The 18,884-nt window shown below is 44.7% G+C and overlaps 1 protein-coding gene across 1 annotated transcript in view; it reads left to right on the forward strand.

The window, feature by feature from the left end:
• The window catches only part of LOC143384912 (E3 ubiquitin-protein ligase RNF4-like), an 11,659-nt gene extending 7,490 nt beyond the window's left edge, over window positions 1–4,169 (forward strand). The window contains exons 2-3 of the mRNA XM_076840074.1: window positions 1,285–1,337; window positions 3,618–4,169. Of these exons, the coding sequence (XP_076696189.1) occupies window positions 1,285–1,337; window positions 3,618–4,169 (605 nt within the window). The remainder of the gene's footprint in view (window positions 1–1,284; window positions 1,338–3,617) is intronic.
• Window positions 4,170–18,884: the final 14,715 nt, after the last annotated feature.

Genomic DNA, 18,884 nt, shown 5'->3' on the forward strand with positions numbered 1-18,884 from the left:
GTTCAGGGCAAATAAGCCTCAGGACTGCAGGTATGAAACCTGACAGTAGGGCCAGCTTAATCAGAAACAAAGGCCAGAGGCTGGTATACGTGGCTTGTAGTAGTCAATCAACGGGTGTGTTTGCTGGGTACAAAAGGTCCTATGACATTCTCAACATATCCCTTTTGATTACTATGATAACTCTGACTATTAATAAATTTATCAAATTGTGCACAGATTCTCACCAAGTTTCAGCTTAATAGAGTATGATATTGACAGCTCATCCTGTCAATTTGTTCATATCTACAAGTGGAAAAATATATTATTATAGTACAAAGAATTGTAGAGCATGCTTGGATTGAGAATTTAGGGATTTTCCACTATATTTATGCCTTTAAAGGATGCTATCAAGTCTTCCCATAACTTTCAGCAAAGTCTTGAATTAAACAGCCATTTCTTTGCAGGCAACCACAATAATAATTAGGCTGCACCATCTGCCACTGTGTGCAATGCCATCCAAATCCTATTTCCTCAGTACTAAGTACTGGTTCATCCCCAGTGAGTGAGTGCATAACCTATCTTGATATCTTGGTGTCCCCAGCCCATCTGTGGAATTCAGCTCATCCTGCACAAGTGTGAGCTTGTCCAGTGCTACTACCTGGAGGCAGTTGTCGGGGAGGTCTGGGAACCTCTTGACCAGCCCTTGCTGTTGTTGAGCATGGCCTGGTCTAAGTCCTTGTTGAGGGATTAAAAGTGACAATGGTGACAGAGAGATCACATGTCCAACTTCCAGGGACATTTCTCTATGTGCTTTTCTGCATCAAGGAGAGGACAGAAGCCATGCTTGGATGTCTAGGAAACCATATGTTAAAGAGGGGTTGAGCGTGAATCTGCCTGGACCCCAGTTCTCACCTCTTACTGTGCTCCCACCTCATGCAACCCAAGACTGAGAGTCTCTGCTCCTTGCTCCTTTTTAGTTCTGTGTAACCTCTGGCTGCCATATCTCCTTAGATACTCTCTCCTTTCTGTTCAGGGACACTGCTGGCCCCATGTACACTCCTGCTCTGTAGATTGGAGACTCCCTATCTGGCCAGTGAGCTGGGCTCTCTCTGGGCTTGCCTCTTCTCTCAGAAATCTAAATTCCTAAAAAATTACATTCCATATATTTTGCCCATTTTTTAAACTTGTTTCATTTGGGGCAGAAAATTGGACCCCTTGAATTCATATTGGGCAAAAGCATCGAAAGTCTACCTTTGGCACTCATTCTCTTTTTCCAAAGGGTTTCACTGGTTCTCTGCGTCACAGAGGGGAACTTCTCTTTGAAGTCCAGAGACTTTGACTTGCTAGATGACAGGAAGGTGAGAGGAGTCGACTCAGCAAGGCATGGAGAACCTTCTGGGGAGGAGGTGGTTGGAGCTTCCTTGTAAGTCTCCTGTTCACATGGACCCCAAAGCTGAGTCAGGGACTGTCACAACTCCAAGAGGACTGCAACCTGGTTCAGAGGGTCCCCCTCAGTGGAAGACTTAAGGCGTGTCAGAGTCCTAAATTGTCAGGTCCTCATTATACCTTAACTACCTACAAAAATGTTTCCTATTTATTTATTTCTATAGTGATTTTAATTTCTTTAGGATCTCTGTTGCCTTCTCCAACCAGAGATTTCCAATTTTGAAAATACAACCATGAAAACATTGTCAGTCTAATTCATTTAGAGTCTATGAAGCTAGGACCAGGCACCTGTAGTGTGGTGATTCTCCATGTGACCCTATGCTGAAAGTCTGGTATTTGCAAAGAATTTCTGTTCATGCTGATATCACTCTGGTATGACTCTCATCATTATTGCATCAGCTGCATCCATAGGAGGAAAAGAGAAGTGGAGAGGTGAAGAAACCTGGGAGTTTACTCCATTTTTGGACAAAGTACTAACATATGGGCATTGCTGAGCTGGGTGCATGCAGTGGTGCATGCCTGTAATCCCAGCAGCTCGGGAGGCTGAATCAGGAAGATCGCGAGTTCAAAGCCAGCCTCAGAAAAAGTGAGACACTAAGCAACTCAGTGAGATCCCGTCTCTAAATAAAATACAAAATAGGGCTGGAGATGTGGCTCAGTGACTGAGTGCCCCTGAGTTCAACCCCTGGTATGCAAAAAATAATAATAATAATAAAATAAAGAATGGGTACTGCATGTTTAGACCAGATGGACAGAAGAGATAGGAATATGCCAAACAGGACTTGAATTTTGGCCGAAATAAGTGAGGCTTTTCATGGTCCAGGAGATAAACTTTAGTAGGACCAGAATATTGATATTACATAGTTATTCAGCACTTAAGAGATAAGATCTAATCAACATGCCATTAGGAAATTTCATCATCGTGGGAAATCAGACTGCACTTACATAAGCTAATATGGCTCCAATTTCCTTAAGCAATATAATCCTATTGGGCATATGCATATGTAGTGCATCATTGACTGAAACAGTCATTGGCACATGAGTGCATTAGAAAACTGTCCACTAAGCTGGCATGGTGGCACACGCCTGTAATCCCAGTGTTTGGTAGGCTGAATCAGGTGGACTGTGAATTCAAAGCCAGCCTCAGCAAAAGTGAGGTGCTAAGCAACTCAGTGAGACCCTGTCTCTAAATAAAATACAAATTAGGGCTGGGGATGTGGCTCAGTGGTAGAGTGTCCCTGAGATCAATCTTGATAACAAAAAAAAAAAGAAAGAAAGAAAAAAAAAAAGAAAAGAAACAAAGTTGTCCACTAGAGAGAGTATTGAACTTCTGAGTTGCTGTGAGTGGACCTAACCAGTTCTGATGGTTGAAGGTGTTATGAATGAAAATTGGATAATCAGAGCATACTGGCAATTGGTCATCTACAGCAATAGTACCTACTTCTTTTTTTTTTTTATCACAATGACTTTATTTTTATGTGATGTTAGGATCGAACCCAGGTGAATGCTAGGTGAACGCTCTACCACTGAGCCACAGTCCCAGCCCCTAGGACCTACTTCTTGACATTCCTGTCCCATCAGGGAGAGACTCAGTGGGAAGCTCAGGCTTATGAGGAAGATGCAGAGGAACTCACAGTTCTCTTGTAAGGTCTTTGGGACCTCATTCAACTGTGAACCTATGGCTGCCTAACATGGTGGATGCTCACTCCCAGCTTGTGGCATGAACCAACTTGACTTCACTCCTGCTTAGTGTGGTATCATTAGAATCATGGAAGACATTCAAATACAAAGTAAACCTCAAGCACAACATGAATAACAGATGTGCTTCTTGTCAATAAGATCCAACAGTGGATTAAAAAAAAAAAAAAGACTTAGAGCCCAAATGTGGAAGCAACCCAATGCCTGCAGATAGATGGATAGATGGACAAAAGGTGTAGGCTATCTACAAATTGGACTATCACCCTTAAGAAAGAAGGAAAAGTGTTGGTGGCAGCGCCTGCCAGACCAGCTAAACCCTGGGACAGGACTCAAAGATACTGAAATCTGCCTGGCTCCAAATTCTTTTAAGCCAGAGGATGAGTAACCAGCTGGCATGAGAGGTTGAATATTCTGCTTTGCTGCAAACCTGGGTTGAGATCACTTCCCTTTCTGTAGGTTGGAGCCAAGGATCATAATGAGTACAATACCCTCAGAGAAAGCATCGTGATGGAACTGTAAGTTCTAGACAAGTCCAGAAGCGAACTCGGGAGGCAGCCTCCACCCCTGAGATTTCCTTGGAAGCAGAACCCATAGAACTCGTGGAAACTGCTGGAGATGAAATCGTGGACCTCACTTGTGAATCTTTAGAGCCTGTGGTGGTGGACCTGACTCACAATGACTCTATTGAGATTGTTGACGAAAGGAGGAATGCAAGGAGGCTATGCCAAGACCATGCCAACATCTGCGTGGTGGGCAGTGATGATGAGGAGTTGTCCAGGGACAGAGATGTGTATGGGATCACCCACACTCCCAGAAACGCCAGGGACGAGGGGGCCACAGGACTCAGGCCCTCTGGTACCTTCAGTTGTCCCATCTGCATGGACGGATACTCAGAGATGGTGCAGAACGGACGTCTCATTGTCTCTACAGAATGTGGCCACGTCTTCTGTCACCAGTGCCTCCATGATTCCCTAAAGAATGCTAATACTTGCCCAACTTGTAGGAAAAAGATCAACCACAAACGGAACCACTTCATTTATATATGAAGTTTCAGAGCTGCTCAGGAGAGACGGATGGACAGACAGCCCGGCTGGGCTCTTTACATGGTATCTGCCTTCAATTTCCTGAGCTCAAAAAGACTGTTTCAAAACCAACATTGATGTGTAAACTTCTCTTTTGTTTCTAAACCACCCCCCTTAGATCCTTTTGTAATCTCATCTGATGCTCTGGAGCTGGACCAGGGGCCCTCCCCATCTGGCTCCTTATCTTTGCTCCTCTGAGGCAGTCAGGACACTGGAGTTGAAAATTTTGGTTCCAGCTTTTCTGGGCCTGCTTTTGCCAAGAAGTTTCCCTGTTTGGAAAGCTTGCCCTGTCTCTCCCAGGCACACAACCTTCCTGGGCACCTGTCAGTTGACCAGTCTGTCTACCACACAGTAACCAAGCCAGACACAGTCCACTCAGCCCAAGGGTTCCAGGGGCCCCCTGGAAAGCCCAACTACTGGACCCCCCTCTCCCCCCCACCCCCTGCCTTAAGGGTCAGAGGTGACCCATGATTCTGCCTGCACCTTGTCATTATCTGCAGTATTTTCTGCAAATCAAGAACCTCTGCAGGGCAATCCCCTGTTTCCTAAGAACGAAAGTGAAATAAAGCCCTTTCTTTACTACTTTATAGCAGACCAGGAGATGTAGCACTGTTAGTGTCCTCCTAGGAGCCCTAATGTCACCTGTGGAGCAGTGCCCATCCCATCCTGTCTCTGCTCACCAACTGTTCTCAGGAACCTCACCGTGCTCCAAAGTTCTCCACCTGGCACAGGACATTCGAGGTCAATAGGGCAGGTACCTATTTGGGTGTCCTCTCTTATCTGATAAAATCTGTCCTGTGTTGCCCACCTGCTCTCCAGTCCTCAGTTCCTCAGTGCCTACTGCCTATGTCTGCCCAGTGTAGATACCAGGAGGTGGGGTCAGTAACTGTGGCCTTATCAGCTGCTCACTGCCATGCTTTTGCCCACATCGCTGGCACCCCTATTTCAAAGACATTGGCCCACTGGACCTGGCCCTGACTTGGATTCTCACCTTCCCCCACAGTCAACATTTCAGAAGCTGTTCTTCTGGCCAGCTAAGCTGTGACCCTTTGGGCTTTTGACAGCTCTAAAGGTTGTTGGCAGAGCATGGGGGTGGCTCTTTCTCTGCAAGGGCCTGATGACAACCTCTGCTCCATAGGTGTATGGGAGCCTTGGCAACAAGGCGATCCAGACTGCCCCTGAGATACTGGGGGTGGCTAGTAGGGGAGAGGCCTCCCGTGCAGTACAGGCCAGCCTCTGCTGCCACACCCTCCTTCAGAGGGCTTCAAGCCAATCCAATAGCCTTTCCATGCGAAATACCTTCCTGGTGGGAAAGGGGCCTTTCTGGCTTTGCTAGCAATAACCGACCCTCAGTGCACTCTCCTGAAGGAGCAGGACTCTGCCCAGAGTTCACTTTAGACAGGGCTGAAGGAGTGCCCCTCTTCTGTGTGAAAGAAAGGTTTTCTTCTTCACTGGCTTCTCTGCCGCCTGGCTCACTTCCAGTTAATCTGAATGAGAGTCAGGATTTTCCTTACGGAGTTGAAAGAGGACGGTAGCTTCTGTGCTCATTATAGTGCTGCATGCCTGCCTCCCGCTGGACATCATGGCCATGAAGTCCCCTCTGGGCCTCACGGAAGTGCTCTTGTTAGATTGTAATGAGACCAGACTTCAAGGGGCCAAGGTGACGGCGAAGCTGTCAACCCATAGAGGTGGTGACACACATTTAAAATTTTTTTAGTATTTTCTCCTTACAAGACAACTTACGTGATGAATTATAAAAGTTGCATTACTTCATCCTAAATTAAATTGCAAAAAAAAAGTGTCTTTAGTTTCTACTAATGAGAAACTGCTAATTAGGAAAAGACTGGTGTGGGCCTCACTGTACATAGTTCAGCTCTTTCTTTATTACATTGAAACTGTATCAATGGACATCAGTCTGTTTTGGACTCCTCTGCTAGTGTTAAAGATATAAATAAAACCATTAATTTGGACCAAAAAAAAAAAAAAAAGAAAGAAAGAAGAAAAATCTGACATATTCTCAACAATATAGCACCTTGAGGACAATGCACAAACTAAATAAGCCAGACACACAAAAATAAGTACTTGTGTGAGTCCACAAGACAGATAAGGCACCAAGGGTTGTTAAATTCATAGACAGAAAGTAGAATGGTGGTCAGTGGGTGCTGTGGGAGAAGTGGGGAGTTACTATTTTATGGGTGCAGAGTCTCTGGTTAGAGTGATGAAAAGCTCTGGAGATGAATCATGATTGTCGCACAAGGAAAATGTATAGTCAGGCTTCACATGATGACATTTGGGCAAATAATGGACCAACCAATGCACCACATCTATGAATTGGTTCCAAAATTTGATACCCTATTATAATGATGCCATAGCCACCTCAGTTGGCCTAAGAGCACTGTACAATGTTTGCACAGCAGTGAAACCGACTAACAACCCATGTCTGGGAATGTACCTTCTTTTCTGAGTGATACATGGTTGTTTTTAATGCCACTGAACTCTACACTTTACAAAGATTAAAATATTAAGTTTTGTGTATTTTTAACAATAACTTTTATTGAGAAAGACAAAGCACAACTCAGCTACTTAGGTGGACAGCAGAGGCCTAAGGAAGTTTGGAATGAGATCCCCATTTCCAGTGAGTGCTGTGTCATATGCCACATGCTTTCCACCTTCTTAGAAAAAAAAATCATCTCTCTAGAATGGTGGATTTTTCCATTTGTTCTTTTTGTACATGCGACATTTTCCTTAGGGTACTTAAGTGGTAGTGAACTATTTAGGTCAAGAGCAATAGCTGTGCTCTAAAATTGCTAAGTAGGATAGAGATTAATTGGAGTAGAGAGGCAGGCTTGAGGTGTTCCATCGACTCCCTGAAATTTTAGACACTGTTTGAAGAGTGTGTGAGCATATGTAGAGATTTCAATGATTTAGGTCCTCAAAATATCTCCTGAACTTAAAGATGCTTTAGGATGTATCACCAGTGCAGATTCCTAAATTGAATGAAGGTCAGTAACACTTAGAATAACTTGAAAATCAAGTGATTTTATTTAACGTTTTCAGCAGAAAATTCAGTGTACCTGAGATATTTCTTACATAGTTATTTATCTCTTGAGATGTCTTATCATTTCCTCTTTCCCTAAATTTCCTTATCATTCTTTTTATTCTCACACCAGACTGAATTCTGAAATGGGAGTGCACAGGGAGAATGAGAATACAGCATGTTTTGAGTGGAGAGTTGAGAGAAGGAGGCATGTTTTGGGGAGAAGTGAAAGAGGGAGCTGAAGACCTGGAGGACAGTTAGACATGATGGACAGACTTAGGGTCAGTGGCATAGATACCTCCTACCCTGGAACTCCAGGACAGGTGTATACACCAGTCTGTCAGTTACAGGTGTTTTCCTTCAAACGGGGTACCAGGTTGGAATGAGCAATGACAACAGAGGCTTCCAACCTTCCTGATTGAAAGGGTCTGACTCCATGGGTCCTTGGTAGCACAGTGGTCAATAGTTTCTTTTCAGGGTTGTTCTCCACCACTGATTTCTCCCCCGTCTGGAGAAGCATGAATGGGTTTGAGTTCAACCAGAAACTGGAAAAAGTGTTTGGACAGATCAGAGTATACTTTGTTTGGAAAGGAAGAGAATTTGTGAGAACTCATAGCTACTTGTCAATCATTCTCCCAGTCTGAGGACCAGAGTTCCCAGCTTAGCACCTCAAGGTACAGCCTGAAGGTGATGGTGAATGATAAAGTCCCAGGTCCATCAGGCAAAGGAGCCAGAGCAACAAGAGATTTGAGATGACTAGAAAAGAAAAGGGTAGAAAAATCAGAAAGATGGACTCAGGAAACTTGGTTTTAGAGGAGCAACAGGACATGGGATAAGGAAGTCCACATGGATGGAAAACCTACAAAGAAAGGAATTAGGTTGGGAGATGTGAACCACACAGAAGAAAGGGAGTTAAGGGGATGTAAGAAGGGTCACTCCGCCCATGAGAGTGATTGTTCATAATGAGCAAGAGTTTTGAGGAACAGGGAAATGGAACAAACCCCAAATTGGGGTTTGGGAGGTGAATTGAGCTTAGATGGTTCTACTCAAGTTTCTTAGTACTGAGTCCCATGGGTAGACCCCAGCCTACTACCTCAATTCTCCAGTCAGAAAAAGAAGAGAGAGTTGTCATCAGGTTCAAAGGAGGAGCTGGAGGAAGTCTGTTTTTTGGACTCAGTCCCCAGACTAAGTCCTCTGGCTGAAAGAGGAAGAGGGAGCTCATCTGATTCAGAAGAGGAGCTGGAGGAGCTGGACCCTGAGCCTAAGCACCCTGGGATGTGGAGACACCGTGTGGGCTCAGATGAAGCAGAAGAGACGGTACCTATACTTGTTGTGACCAGAGCACCATGAGGTCTTCCTCAGGCTACCATGTAGGGAGAGACCCTAGTTAATGCCCTCCAGTCCCGTTTTTGTTTTTTGTTTTTTTTTTTTTTACACAAAGAAGAAACTTCCAATTCCTGCACTTTTCCAATGGCAAAGATGCCCTGCTAGCTCTGAGCTCCCGTGCCTGGAGAACTCAGGACCCAGCTCCCCTCAGAGACTCTTAGATGTCAGAGGCTTACACAATAGTTTAAAAAGGTCCCAACTTGGGATCACAGAACTTGGCTCCAACTGTCCCCCTGTAAAACTGAGATTTTGCAGATACTATGGCTCAAAATGTCCTCATCCTGGACATATTCACACCCTGATGTGACTATCAAGTGAGAAAACGACCTGAGTAAGTCTCTGATTCTGATCTGGTGTATTCGTACATAAATGTTGTGCACTCGTGGGTCATTCAAAGTTTATAATAGCAGAGATCTCCAGCTGCCACCCAACTTCTCATTCATTTCAGTCACTTCTCTGTCAAGTCTCAGGTCAAAGAGTGGAGTCTTGCCCAGTGAATGTTTCTGTCCTCTTTCCATCTGCCTTACCCTAGACTCCCATCCAGAACCTTCTCCAAGGGAGATCTGGCTCTCCACCCTGCTATCTAGTTCCCATTGAAACTTACTCTGGTACACAACCTAATGTCGGGGCCCTGTACATAGAGGATCCTGTTGTCAAAAGTTTCCTGGCCTGGGACAAGAATCCGAGGCTGTCGGACAAGGTGAGGTCATTCTCCACTTAGCTGTGTTCCTGCTCCAGCCCAGCCTGGAGTAGCGAGGGCTTTCTAACCCCACAGTTCTTCTCTTTGCCTCCGCTTAGCTCCAATGGGATGCTCTCAAGGTCCTGGCCTCTTTGTGACCTGTAAACACCACCCTTCAGGGCTCAGCAGCTTCTTGCAGGCATTGCCTCTGCTTGGGGTGCTTTGGGCTCCAAGCCCAAGACCACAGTCTTACATGCCCATCCTCTCTTTGCTTGTTACCACCCAAGGCTCTGGGCTCCTCTTCTCTCAGCTCTCTCTCTCTCTCTCTCTCTCTCTCTCTCTCTGGAACCCCCTTTGCTCCAGCTTATCAAGGACCCTCCTGACTCAGCTGGTCTAAATACCCTCCCTCAGAAGGGTATGAGCACGTGGAAGAAGCTGAAGGGAAAGGGGTGAGGATGGAGACTGGGAAACAGTGATGTCAACTGCAGTGGGAGAGGGTGGCAGGAGGCAGCCCTAGGCATTCCAAAGGTGTTTGTCTTCAGCATCAGGTTGTGTCTGTTCATCAGGGGCCTCTGGACAAAGGGATAGTCCTCCATAACACTTAATAGGGCTGGTGAAGTCCTCCCTGAAGATGTTTCACCTGGCCTTTTTTTTTTTTTCTTGTACTGGGGATTGAACCCAGGGGTACTTTACCACTGAGCCACATCCCCAGCCCTTTTTTATATTTTATTTAGAGACAGGGTCTTGCTAAGTTGCCGAGGCTGGCTTTGAACATGCGATTCTCCTGCTTCAGCCTCCTGAGCTGCTGGGATTACAGGCATGTGCCACCACGCCCAGCTATGGCCTCCTTTTGGGGAAGCTGACTCCAGGGGGGAGGTTCTTCCTGTTGTGCCCCTGTGGAAGAACCTGGTTTCTTTCCCCAGCTACCTGGCCAATGACGTGGAGGAGGACAACCAGGCTCCTAAACAAGGCATCTTTAGTTTCCTCTATGGGAAGAGCTACACCCAGCGTCCTTTGTTCTACAAACTGCACTACCAATTCATCCGTTCCATGGGCTGGAACCCTCGGGTTTCCAGGGAGGAGTGGGAGGAGGCGGGTGGGACCATGTGTGCTTGCGGGGGGGAGAGACATGGGGAAGTGCATGGCTACTGGTGGGACTGGGGAGGCTGGAGCTGCACAAGGCGGGAGGGTCTTCCTGGGCGGCCATTAGCTTTTGCAAGAGCTCCTTTTCTCTCCAGATTCAAGATTACAATTTGGAGCTCTGGGTGTGGAGTCGAGATCAAACCTTCATTCCCTGGAAGTCCTGTGACCAATGGAGGCCCGAGGTCATGGACTGAGGGGAGATACACAATTCTCCAGACAGGGTCATTTATTGTTTATTTAGGAGAAATAAAGGACCCAACTGGTGAACCCACTCCTGTCCACCTCTCACCCACAGTCTCCCTCTGAACCCTATGAAATATAGCCATGCACACACAGCCTGAATCCCCCAGTCAGCTTCACAGCCTCAAAACCACACAGATGACCTCTTAGAAATGTACTGGTACTATGAGTCTGTTCATTCAGATATTAGAAAAAGAGTTTGTCATGCAGACACAAATGTGCTAAAAATCCTTAACCCAAAGCAATTGGGTCCAAATATCAGCTTTAATGAAAGGTTGATCTCTGTCCAAAGTGAACCCTTTAGCCATGAATTTCCTTCTCCCCCTATTAATTGCCTTTTTACCCTCTCCTTTTAATTCATTTTGGACCATGCATCCCTTAATGGTATCAAGATCTATTTATAACAAAGTAAGTGTGTCACAAAAGATGTTCCATGCAACAGTTCACATATTTGACAATAAAAGATAATTATTCTTAACTCAACTTTCATCTCATTTTGCTCTCAAACAAATGGCTTATGGCCAGAACTCACTTGTGAATATCTGCTGTCCACTGACTTACCACTTTTGCATGAAGCTCTCCTCTCTGACAAAGATATCATTCCCCTTCAGTTTCATGATCAAGGAAATTTGTCAGCACAATAACAGTTTAAAAAACACTAACTTCAGGCTGGGCATGGTGGCACACATCCTAGTGACTTGGGAGACTGAGACAGGAGGATCACAAGTTCAAGGCCAGCCTCAGCAACTTTTCGAGACCCTGTCTCACCAATAAGAAAACATAAAAAAGGGATGATGTGGCTCTGTGGTACAGGGTTCAATTCCTCATACCAAATAACAACAACAACAACAAGATTAGCTTCAGGGTAGCTTCTTTAAATTGTCTCATTGGAATTATGGATTGTGGCAGAGGATGAAGCAAGAATTTGTTTAAAATGTGTATAAGCAGCCAAGTTAGGAATAGGCATTATGGGGAAATGTTAGGGTTAGGTAGGGATTGGGTATCTGGTTCATGGTGTTGATATGTTAGTGATGTTTAGTTAAGATGTGAAGTAATTGGCAAGGACCAAACTGTGAGTTAAATCCAAATCCCATTTGCCACCCGCAGAATCACCTCAAGTCCTTACTATAAAGCAGATCTCTGGACCTGACCTTGGGTATATCAAATTACTTTTGGTGGAGGGTAGTACCAGGGATTGAACTCAGGGGCACTCGACCACTGAGCTATACCCCCAGCCCTATTTTTTGTATTTTATTTAGAGAGAGGGTCTCACTGAGTTGCTTAGTACCTTGCTTTTGCTGAGGCTGGCTTTGAACTCACCATCCTCCTGATTCAGCCTCCTGAGCTTCTGGGATTATAGGCACATGCCACCACACCTGGCTCAAATTACTTTTTTTTTTTTTTTTTAAGATTTCATGGGTATCTTTTTTTCTTTTCTTTTCTTTTTTTTCGAATTACTTTTGAAGTCAGAGTCAGAAAGTCTGAGGACCAACCTTAAAAATAATACATCAGGGTAGGTGTCAAGAATGATGGATCAGAGACAGGGTTGGGTTTGTAAGTTGGTCTAAGCTCTAATTAGGACAGAGTCAGAGTGTAACTCATCTTCACATCTAGTAAACTGTATCAGTGAAGTCTAACAACCTCTCCTCTTCCTTCCACACCACTGTGAAAGAGGGAGGGGCATATTTCAACAGGATGTTTATGGGGACATAGGCAGACATAAGGACGGGAGAGAGGAACCTTTCATATAGATAATCCAGAAGAACCCAGATTCTTCTAGAAGAATCTGCATAGTTACCACAGTGGACTCTTGGGAGCTGGGATGTATGTACTATCCATTTGAGGACAATGAGGAGCCGAGGTCCTTTCTGGGTACATTCTTTCTTCGATCATGCTCTAAATTCTACAGTGCCGAATACAAGTTTTTCCTGAGGTAGAAGATCAAACTCTGGTTTTCAGATATTTCTTGTCACAGCCTAGAACCATTTGAAGGTGCATGTAGGGGCTCTGATTAGGAGGAAATTACTTTTAAACATGAAATTAGAATGATAGAATTGTCATAGTGAGGTTTACTATTGATCACTAATTTTATTGGCTTATTTTGAACATTGGCCACAGAATTCTTCTTATATTTAAATAGTTTTGAGATAGCTGTTGTTTTTGAAAACACATTGTTCTTAACTAGTTTTATCATGATTGATATAATTGGTTTACTTACATGATTTTTTTTTTCATTTTAAGAGTTTTGAAAATCTTTTTATCCATTTTACTTTTGTAACTCTAGTTATAGCTCAGTAGTAGGATCCCTGAATCTAAATATAAATTTTCATTTGATGTTTAGTCTTTTTTAAAAAAAATTTTGTTGATTTTTTAAAAATAAATGACAGCGGAATGCATTATCTTGAGCAGCTGTGAACATTGAGCTGCTGTTCTTCCACTTGCCTTGAGAGGTTTGTTATTTTAAAGTGGGTGTATATTTTAAGAAACAGCTGATGTGTTGCATGCTTTTGAAGAGCAGAGAACAGCACATTCTTGAAGAAACAATACAGATGAGCCATCTTCTCACCTTCATGGTGTGTGTGTCTGGACTGATCGTTTGCTGCCAAATGACATTCTTCTTTTAAACAGGGTTTATTTTAATTGACCAAATTTCTTATCTCTGAAAAAGAATCCTTAATTACTTTTCACACAGGAAAACAACAGAAAAGGTGACAGATCCTAATCTAGACACTGGAACCAGGAAACCCATGGAGGACATTGAGGGGGCCAACCCAGGAAGAGTAGAGAGAAGAAAGAAAATTCTAAGGCAGCTTGTATGATAATCTTACATCCTCAGTCAAGGAGAGGGGTCTAAACAGGAGATGCCTTTCTGGTAATGGGGACACACGGTGGAAGGAAGTGTTTTCTAGTCGAGTCATTATTCGAGTTGCTTCCAAAACCTGTAATTCCAGGTTTATATAACAGAAGAAAAATCCAGAGGGTTGTGACGAAATAGAAAAACATGAAGGGAAATAAAGGTACTGGAGCAGATTCTGAGGAGAATGAGATGAGAGGAAGAGCTTAAGCTGCTAAATAGAAAGGCCCAGAGAGGAGCGAGCTACAGGTGCAGCCCCTCAACAACTGCAGAAAGGCACCTTGGGAGATGGGAGCATCTGAGACTATGGGAGCAGCTGCAGTCAAGTATCAGCCAGAACAAGGGAGGTGGCAACAGAGCAACAGGCTTCTGAGGAAAAAGAGTCACCAGAGACCTGTGAATGGGGTTAGAGGGGAAAGTGGCATTAATGTTATACTGGAAAGGACCAACGTGACATGAGGTTAAGGTTAGGTGGTTGTGTGAAGAGGGGGATGGAGGTTGTGTGAGTGGAACAAATGAAGAGGTGACAGATCCATCAAGGAAGAAGCCACTACAGATGAGCACTGTGCAAAGCCATTCTGATGCCCATGATCTGCACCAAGGTGAAAGGCTGCAGGCTGAGGCCACAGGCCCCTGCACATGGCCTTCCTTCACACACCAGCTCCCAGCTCTGGGCTTCCAATGCCACTTGCAGTTCTCTCCAGCTGGCTGCAAATCGGGGGTTCCCATGACCCTCTCTATTTGATACTTCTCTATAACATCTCACTGAACTCAGGGGAACACGCATCTTCCCATTACTGTTTTGTCATGTCAAAAAGGACACAAGTAGGGACCAGCCAAAAGAAAAGACACAAACCCATGTTCGGGTTGGGTGTCAGACTGGAAGTTTTCATGTCAGGATGCCTCATCTTCCCAAGACATCCATGTGGGTCACCACCCAGGGAAGCTCCGCTGGGTTTTCATGTCTTAAGTTTTTATTGCAATTCAGTGGAACTCCATCTCTTCCTGGAGCACTGGCTGATATGCAGTTCTCACCACATGGTGACCTTTCTGGTGTGGCTGTCTTTCCCCCATGGGATTTAGCTTGTTGTCATAAACTCTGTTGGTCCTAGAGGCCCACCATGAGTAACCGAGTCTCCTGTTACCCAGCAATTGTCAGGTTCTGGGAACACAGCAAGGCTGTTAAAGCCAAGGAGTTTCAGGGAGCCCAAGAGCTAGATGAAGACAGATTACTCTGATTGAATTTGTGCCTCTCAAGTGTTCAAGTACCTGAAGCTTGGTCCCCAGTGTGGCAGTGTTGAGGTGTTAGAACCTTTAATATGTGGCACCAAATGGAATGTAATTAGATCATGGGGACGTTTCCCTCAGAAGGTATTAATGCTGCTCTCACACGCTGAGTTATGAGAACAGGTTATTTAGGGAGCCTACCCCATGTGTTTGGCCCACTTTGCACTTGGCCTTCTCCCCCTTTCTACTTCCCCACCACATTGTGATGTAGCTGGGGAGTTGGAGGGATGCCAGTATTCCATTATGCTCTTGCACTTCCAGAGCTATGAGTTCAATAAAATTTGGGGTAGAGTGGGGGGACTGCTGGTATAGCTCAGCAGTATACAAGACTTGCCTAGCATGCATGCAGCCCTGTGTTCAATCCCTGGCAGTTCAAACATAAGTAAATAAATGTCTTTTCTCAATAAAGTATCCAGCCTCAGGTATTTCTTTATTGCAACACATAATGTAGTAAGTCAGAGCTCCAGGAGATTTGCAGCAATCAGAAGCAGGATCAAGGTGATAGTTGGAGAGCAGCATCGAGTGTAGGCTCATCAGACGTTGAAATAGGCAGAAAACAAAGAAGAGAGATGGTCTGATGAAGGCAGCTTGGAAATGGATCTAGTTTATGAGACATACTGGAATCAAAGGTACTGAAGTAGACCTAGGTCCACACAGGATGGGACATATGAGCAGCTAAGATGAGAAAAAAAGCTGAATGAAAAAGAGTAACTCAGGAAACCAATGATGCATGTGAACAATCTATCAGTAACAGATAGGGTGAGAAGGTCAGGTGGCCAGGCTACAGGGTCAGGGTGGGAGCATTTGGAAATCCTGGAGAAGGCTGTGGTATAAGCCCAGGGGCAGAGAGAAGCCTGCAGTGAGTCCAGCTGAAGAGAGGGGAGGTCACTGGGAAGGGGGAAAGCTCACACCACTCCCAGGATGAAGATATGGACCAGCTGAGAAAGTGAGAGGGGCTGGAGGCCACGGAAGGCTGAGAAGGAAAATGAATCAAGGGAGTCGCTTTGGAAATGCATTGTGATGGCAGGAGGAATGTGACTCTCAGAGAACCCAGGAGCAATGAGAAGGAGAAGTGTGGGGCGTATTTGAAACGGTGCTATGAATGGTTAAAAGTAGAAAGGTAAGAGGGCAACCAGAAACAAGGGTCTGATGTGATAATAACTTATACAGAATGGATCAGATGAGAAAGTTGAAACCACAGCACAAACTTAGGCAAGCAGAATTTTATGTGAGGAGAAAATGCATCTACAGGACTTCAGAAGATGAGTAGGATGCCCAGGAAATTGTGGCAGTAATAGAAGGGGCTGTAGTGAGGGGGGCGTATAGGGGATAGTTTAAAAGCAAGGAATAAAACAAGGGGAAGCAGCTTTTTTTAAAAAAAATTCTATTTTTAGTGGTAGATGGACACAATACCTTTATTTTATTTTCATGTGGTGCTGAGGATCGAGCCCAGTGCCTTCCATATATGAGGCAAGCGCTCTGCCACTGAACCCCAGCCCCAGCCTAGGAAGCAGCTTTATGAGGACAAAATGTGGAGAAAACTAGAATAGAAGCAATAGGTGGTGACACCAGAGAGTCCAGCAGGCCACCCACGGACACCTGTCACTGCAGCTAATCCCATCCTCTCAGTTTCTCACCTATGATTACTCAGATTCTTTGCTCTCGTGTATCTTTTGCCTGAACTAATCATATCCACACCAGCTGTAGGACGAGAAAAATAAAACAACAGTGGCATTAATAAAAAGAAAGAAGGGAGAATGAATTTTAAAAAGATTCCCCGTCATTTCTATCTGTCAAACTCTCTATAAAATGTTCAAAAACCAGGAAAGATCCTTTTTTAATTTTTTTTTAGTTGTAGATGGACACAATATCTTTGTTTATTTATTTTTAAATGTGATGCTGAGGATCAAACCCAGTGCCTCACTGGTGCAAGGCAGGCGCTTTATCACTGAAGCCCCAGTCCCAGGCCAGGAAGGATCATTTTTTGTTGATTTGAAAATCAATGTAAGTTATATTTAGTATGTACAACAAGAGCACTCATTTTAGCTGTATGTTTGTAAATTTGGGGGAAATGTAATGGACCATCATTCTCACCACAATAATGACACAGATATTCTAAAGCCTAACAAAAGCCCAGACCCCTGTCTTTCCCACAGTTTCATAACATGAGAATCATACAACACTCTCCAGGCTCTGAAAGTTTCAGTCAATGTAAGTGCTTGTTTGGAATTTTTTGCTTTTTCTTTCAAAATACTTGTACATGCCAAGAAACCTGGGGGACGTTGGATGAAGGTATGTTGAATCTCTGTGCACTGTCTTCACAATGCTGACATAAGACAAGATTCCAGGATAGTATTCACATTAGGAAATTGTCATCTATGCAAGGAGTCTGTAGGTCTGTACCATTTTACCACGTGTATAGATTTTTGTAATCCTCACTGAATCCATACACAATCAGGAAAAACACCATATGAAGGAGAGACATTCTAGACATTTCCTTAAACAGTCCTTTGACTAAGGAGAAACCTCACTGGAGGTTGGGAGGCTGGTAGGCCTATGGGCAGTCAATGCTCACAGTCTCCTCTGAACTGTTAGACGAGGCGGGCACGTTTCACAGGGTCTCTAAATGGGGTGCATAGACTCTTGGGAAAGAGTCCTAGTACTTACTTGCCTTGGGACCTGCCGTGGACTCTGGATCACAGATTTCCAGCGAGTTCTGCCAATTTAGGTGAGCCCAGAAAGACAAATTTCCTGTGGGCCCAAAAGTCGGAGTCCGGTGCCTACATGCCCAGCATTGGCCAAGACAGGCCTTTCCTTGAGAGGGCTTTTCCGGTCAGGGACTTCTGAAGGGTACCTCTCACATGGTGATCAGGAAGAAAAACCCAGTCTGGAGACCCAGACGCTTCCTGGTGCCACCCTCACACTATGTAGTTGACGTTGTGATCCCCCGTCTTTATCCACACCCCCTTCCCTTGTCTTCTTTCCTGGACACTCACCTGTCTCCCCCACTCTCTGTGACAGTAACCACAGGGCAGGACCCGAGCCTGGTTTCACTCTCTGCTCATCCACTCCTACCAATTGCTTTCTGAAATTCCAATCAAAACTCAGGACACTGAAACCAAGGGGAGCTTCCCTGGTTGGTGACACTCATGGATGTCCTGGGAAAGTGATCCATCCTGAGGACATGAAAGCTGTCATTGGGACCCTCCCAGACCTCAAGCCATGTGTCAACTATTTTGGCTGGTCTCACTTGGTGTCCGAGAGTAATGGCAAGATTCATGCTCTTCTGAGTTCAGTGAGTTGTTCCAGAGAATTATTAAGTAAAATGTGAGAACCACCAACTTTGCAGCATCTTTTCTGGCTTCTCCTTGATGGATCTGTCACCTCTTCATTTGTTCCACTCACTCAACCACCGTCCCCCTCTCCACACAACCACCCAACCTTAACCTCGTGTCACATTGGTCCTTTCCAGTCTCTTTAACATTGATGCCACTTTTCCCTCTAACCCCATTCACAGGTCACTGGTGACTCTCTTTCCTCAGAAGCCTATTGCTCTGTTGTCACCTCCCTTGGGCTTTGTTCTGGTTTTGATACTTGACTCCAGCTGCTCCCATAGTCTCAGATGCTCCCATCTCCCAAGATGCCTTTCTTCTATCTCTCGGTGCTCACACCATTAGCTCTTTCCTCTCTGCACCTGTTTGGCAGCTTCAGCTCTTCGGATCACCTTATTTTTTTTCTCAAAACCTTCTCCATTACCTTTTTGTTGTTGTTGTTGTTCGTGTGTTTGTATTTCATCACAACCCTCTGGATTTTATTTATTATATAAAACTGGAATTAGAGTGGTGGAAAAGAGTCCCATTAGGACTCACCTGGTAAACATGACCTTTCCTTGTGATTCCCCCTGCCTTGGACCATTGCCAGAGGGCACCTCCTGTTTAGATGCCTCTCTCTGATTTCAGATTTGGGATTGTTTGACGGCTCCCTGGAATTTTCTTTCTTCTTTCTACTCTTCCTGGTTGTGTCCTTCAATGTCCTCCCTGTGTTTCCTGGTTC

The sequence above is a fragment of the Callospermophilus lateralis genome, chromosome 19 (genome assembly GCF_048772815.1).
Source record: "Callospermophilus lateralis isolate mCalLat2 chromosome 19, mCalLat2.hap1, whole genome shotgun sequence".
Lineage (NCBI taxonomy): Eukaryota > Metazoa > Chordata > Mammalia > Rodentia > Sciuridae > Callospermophilus > Callospermophilus lateralis.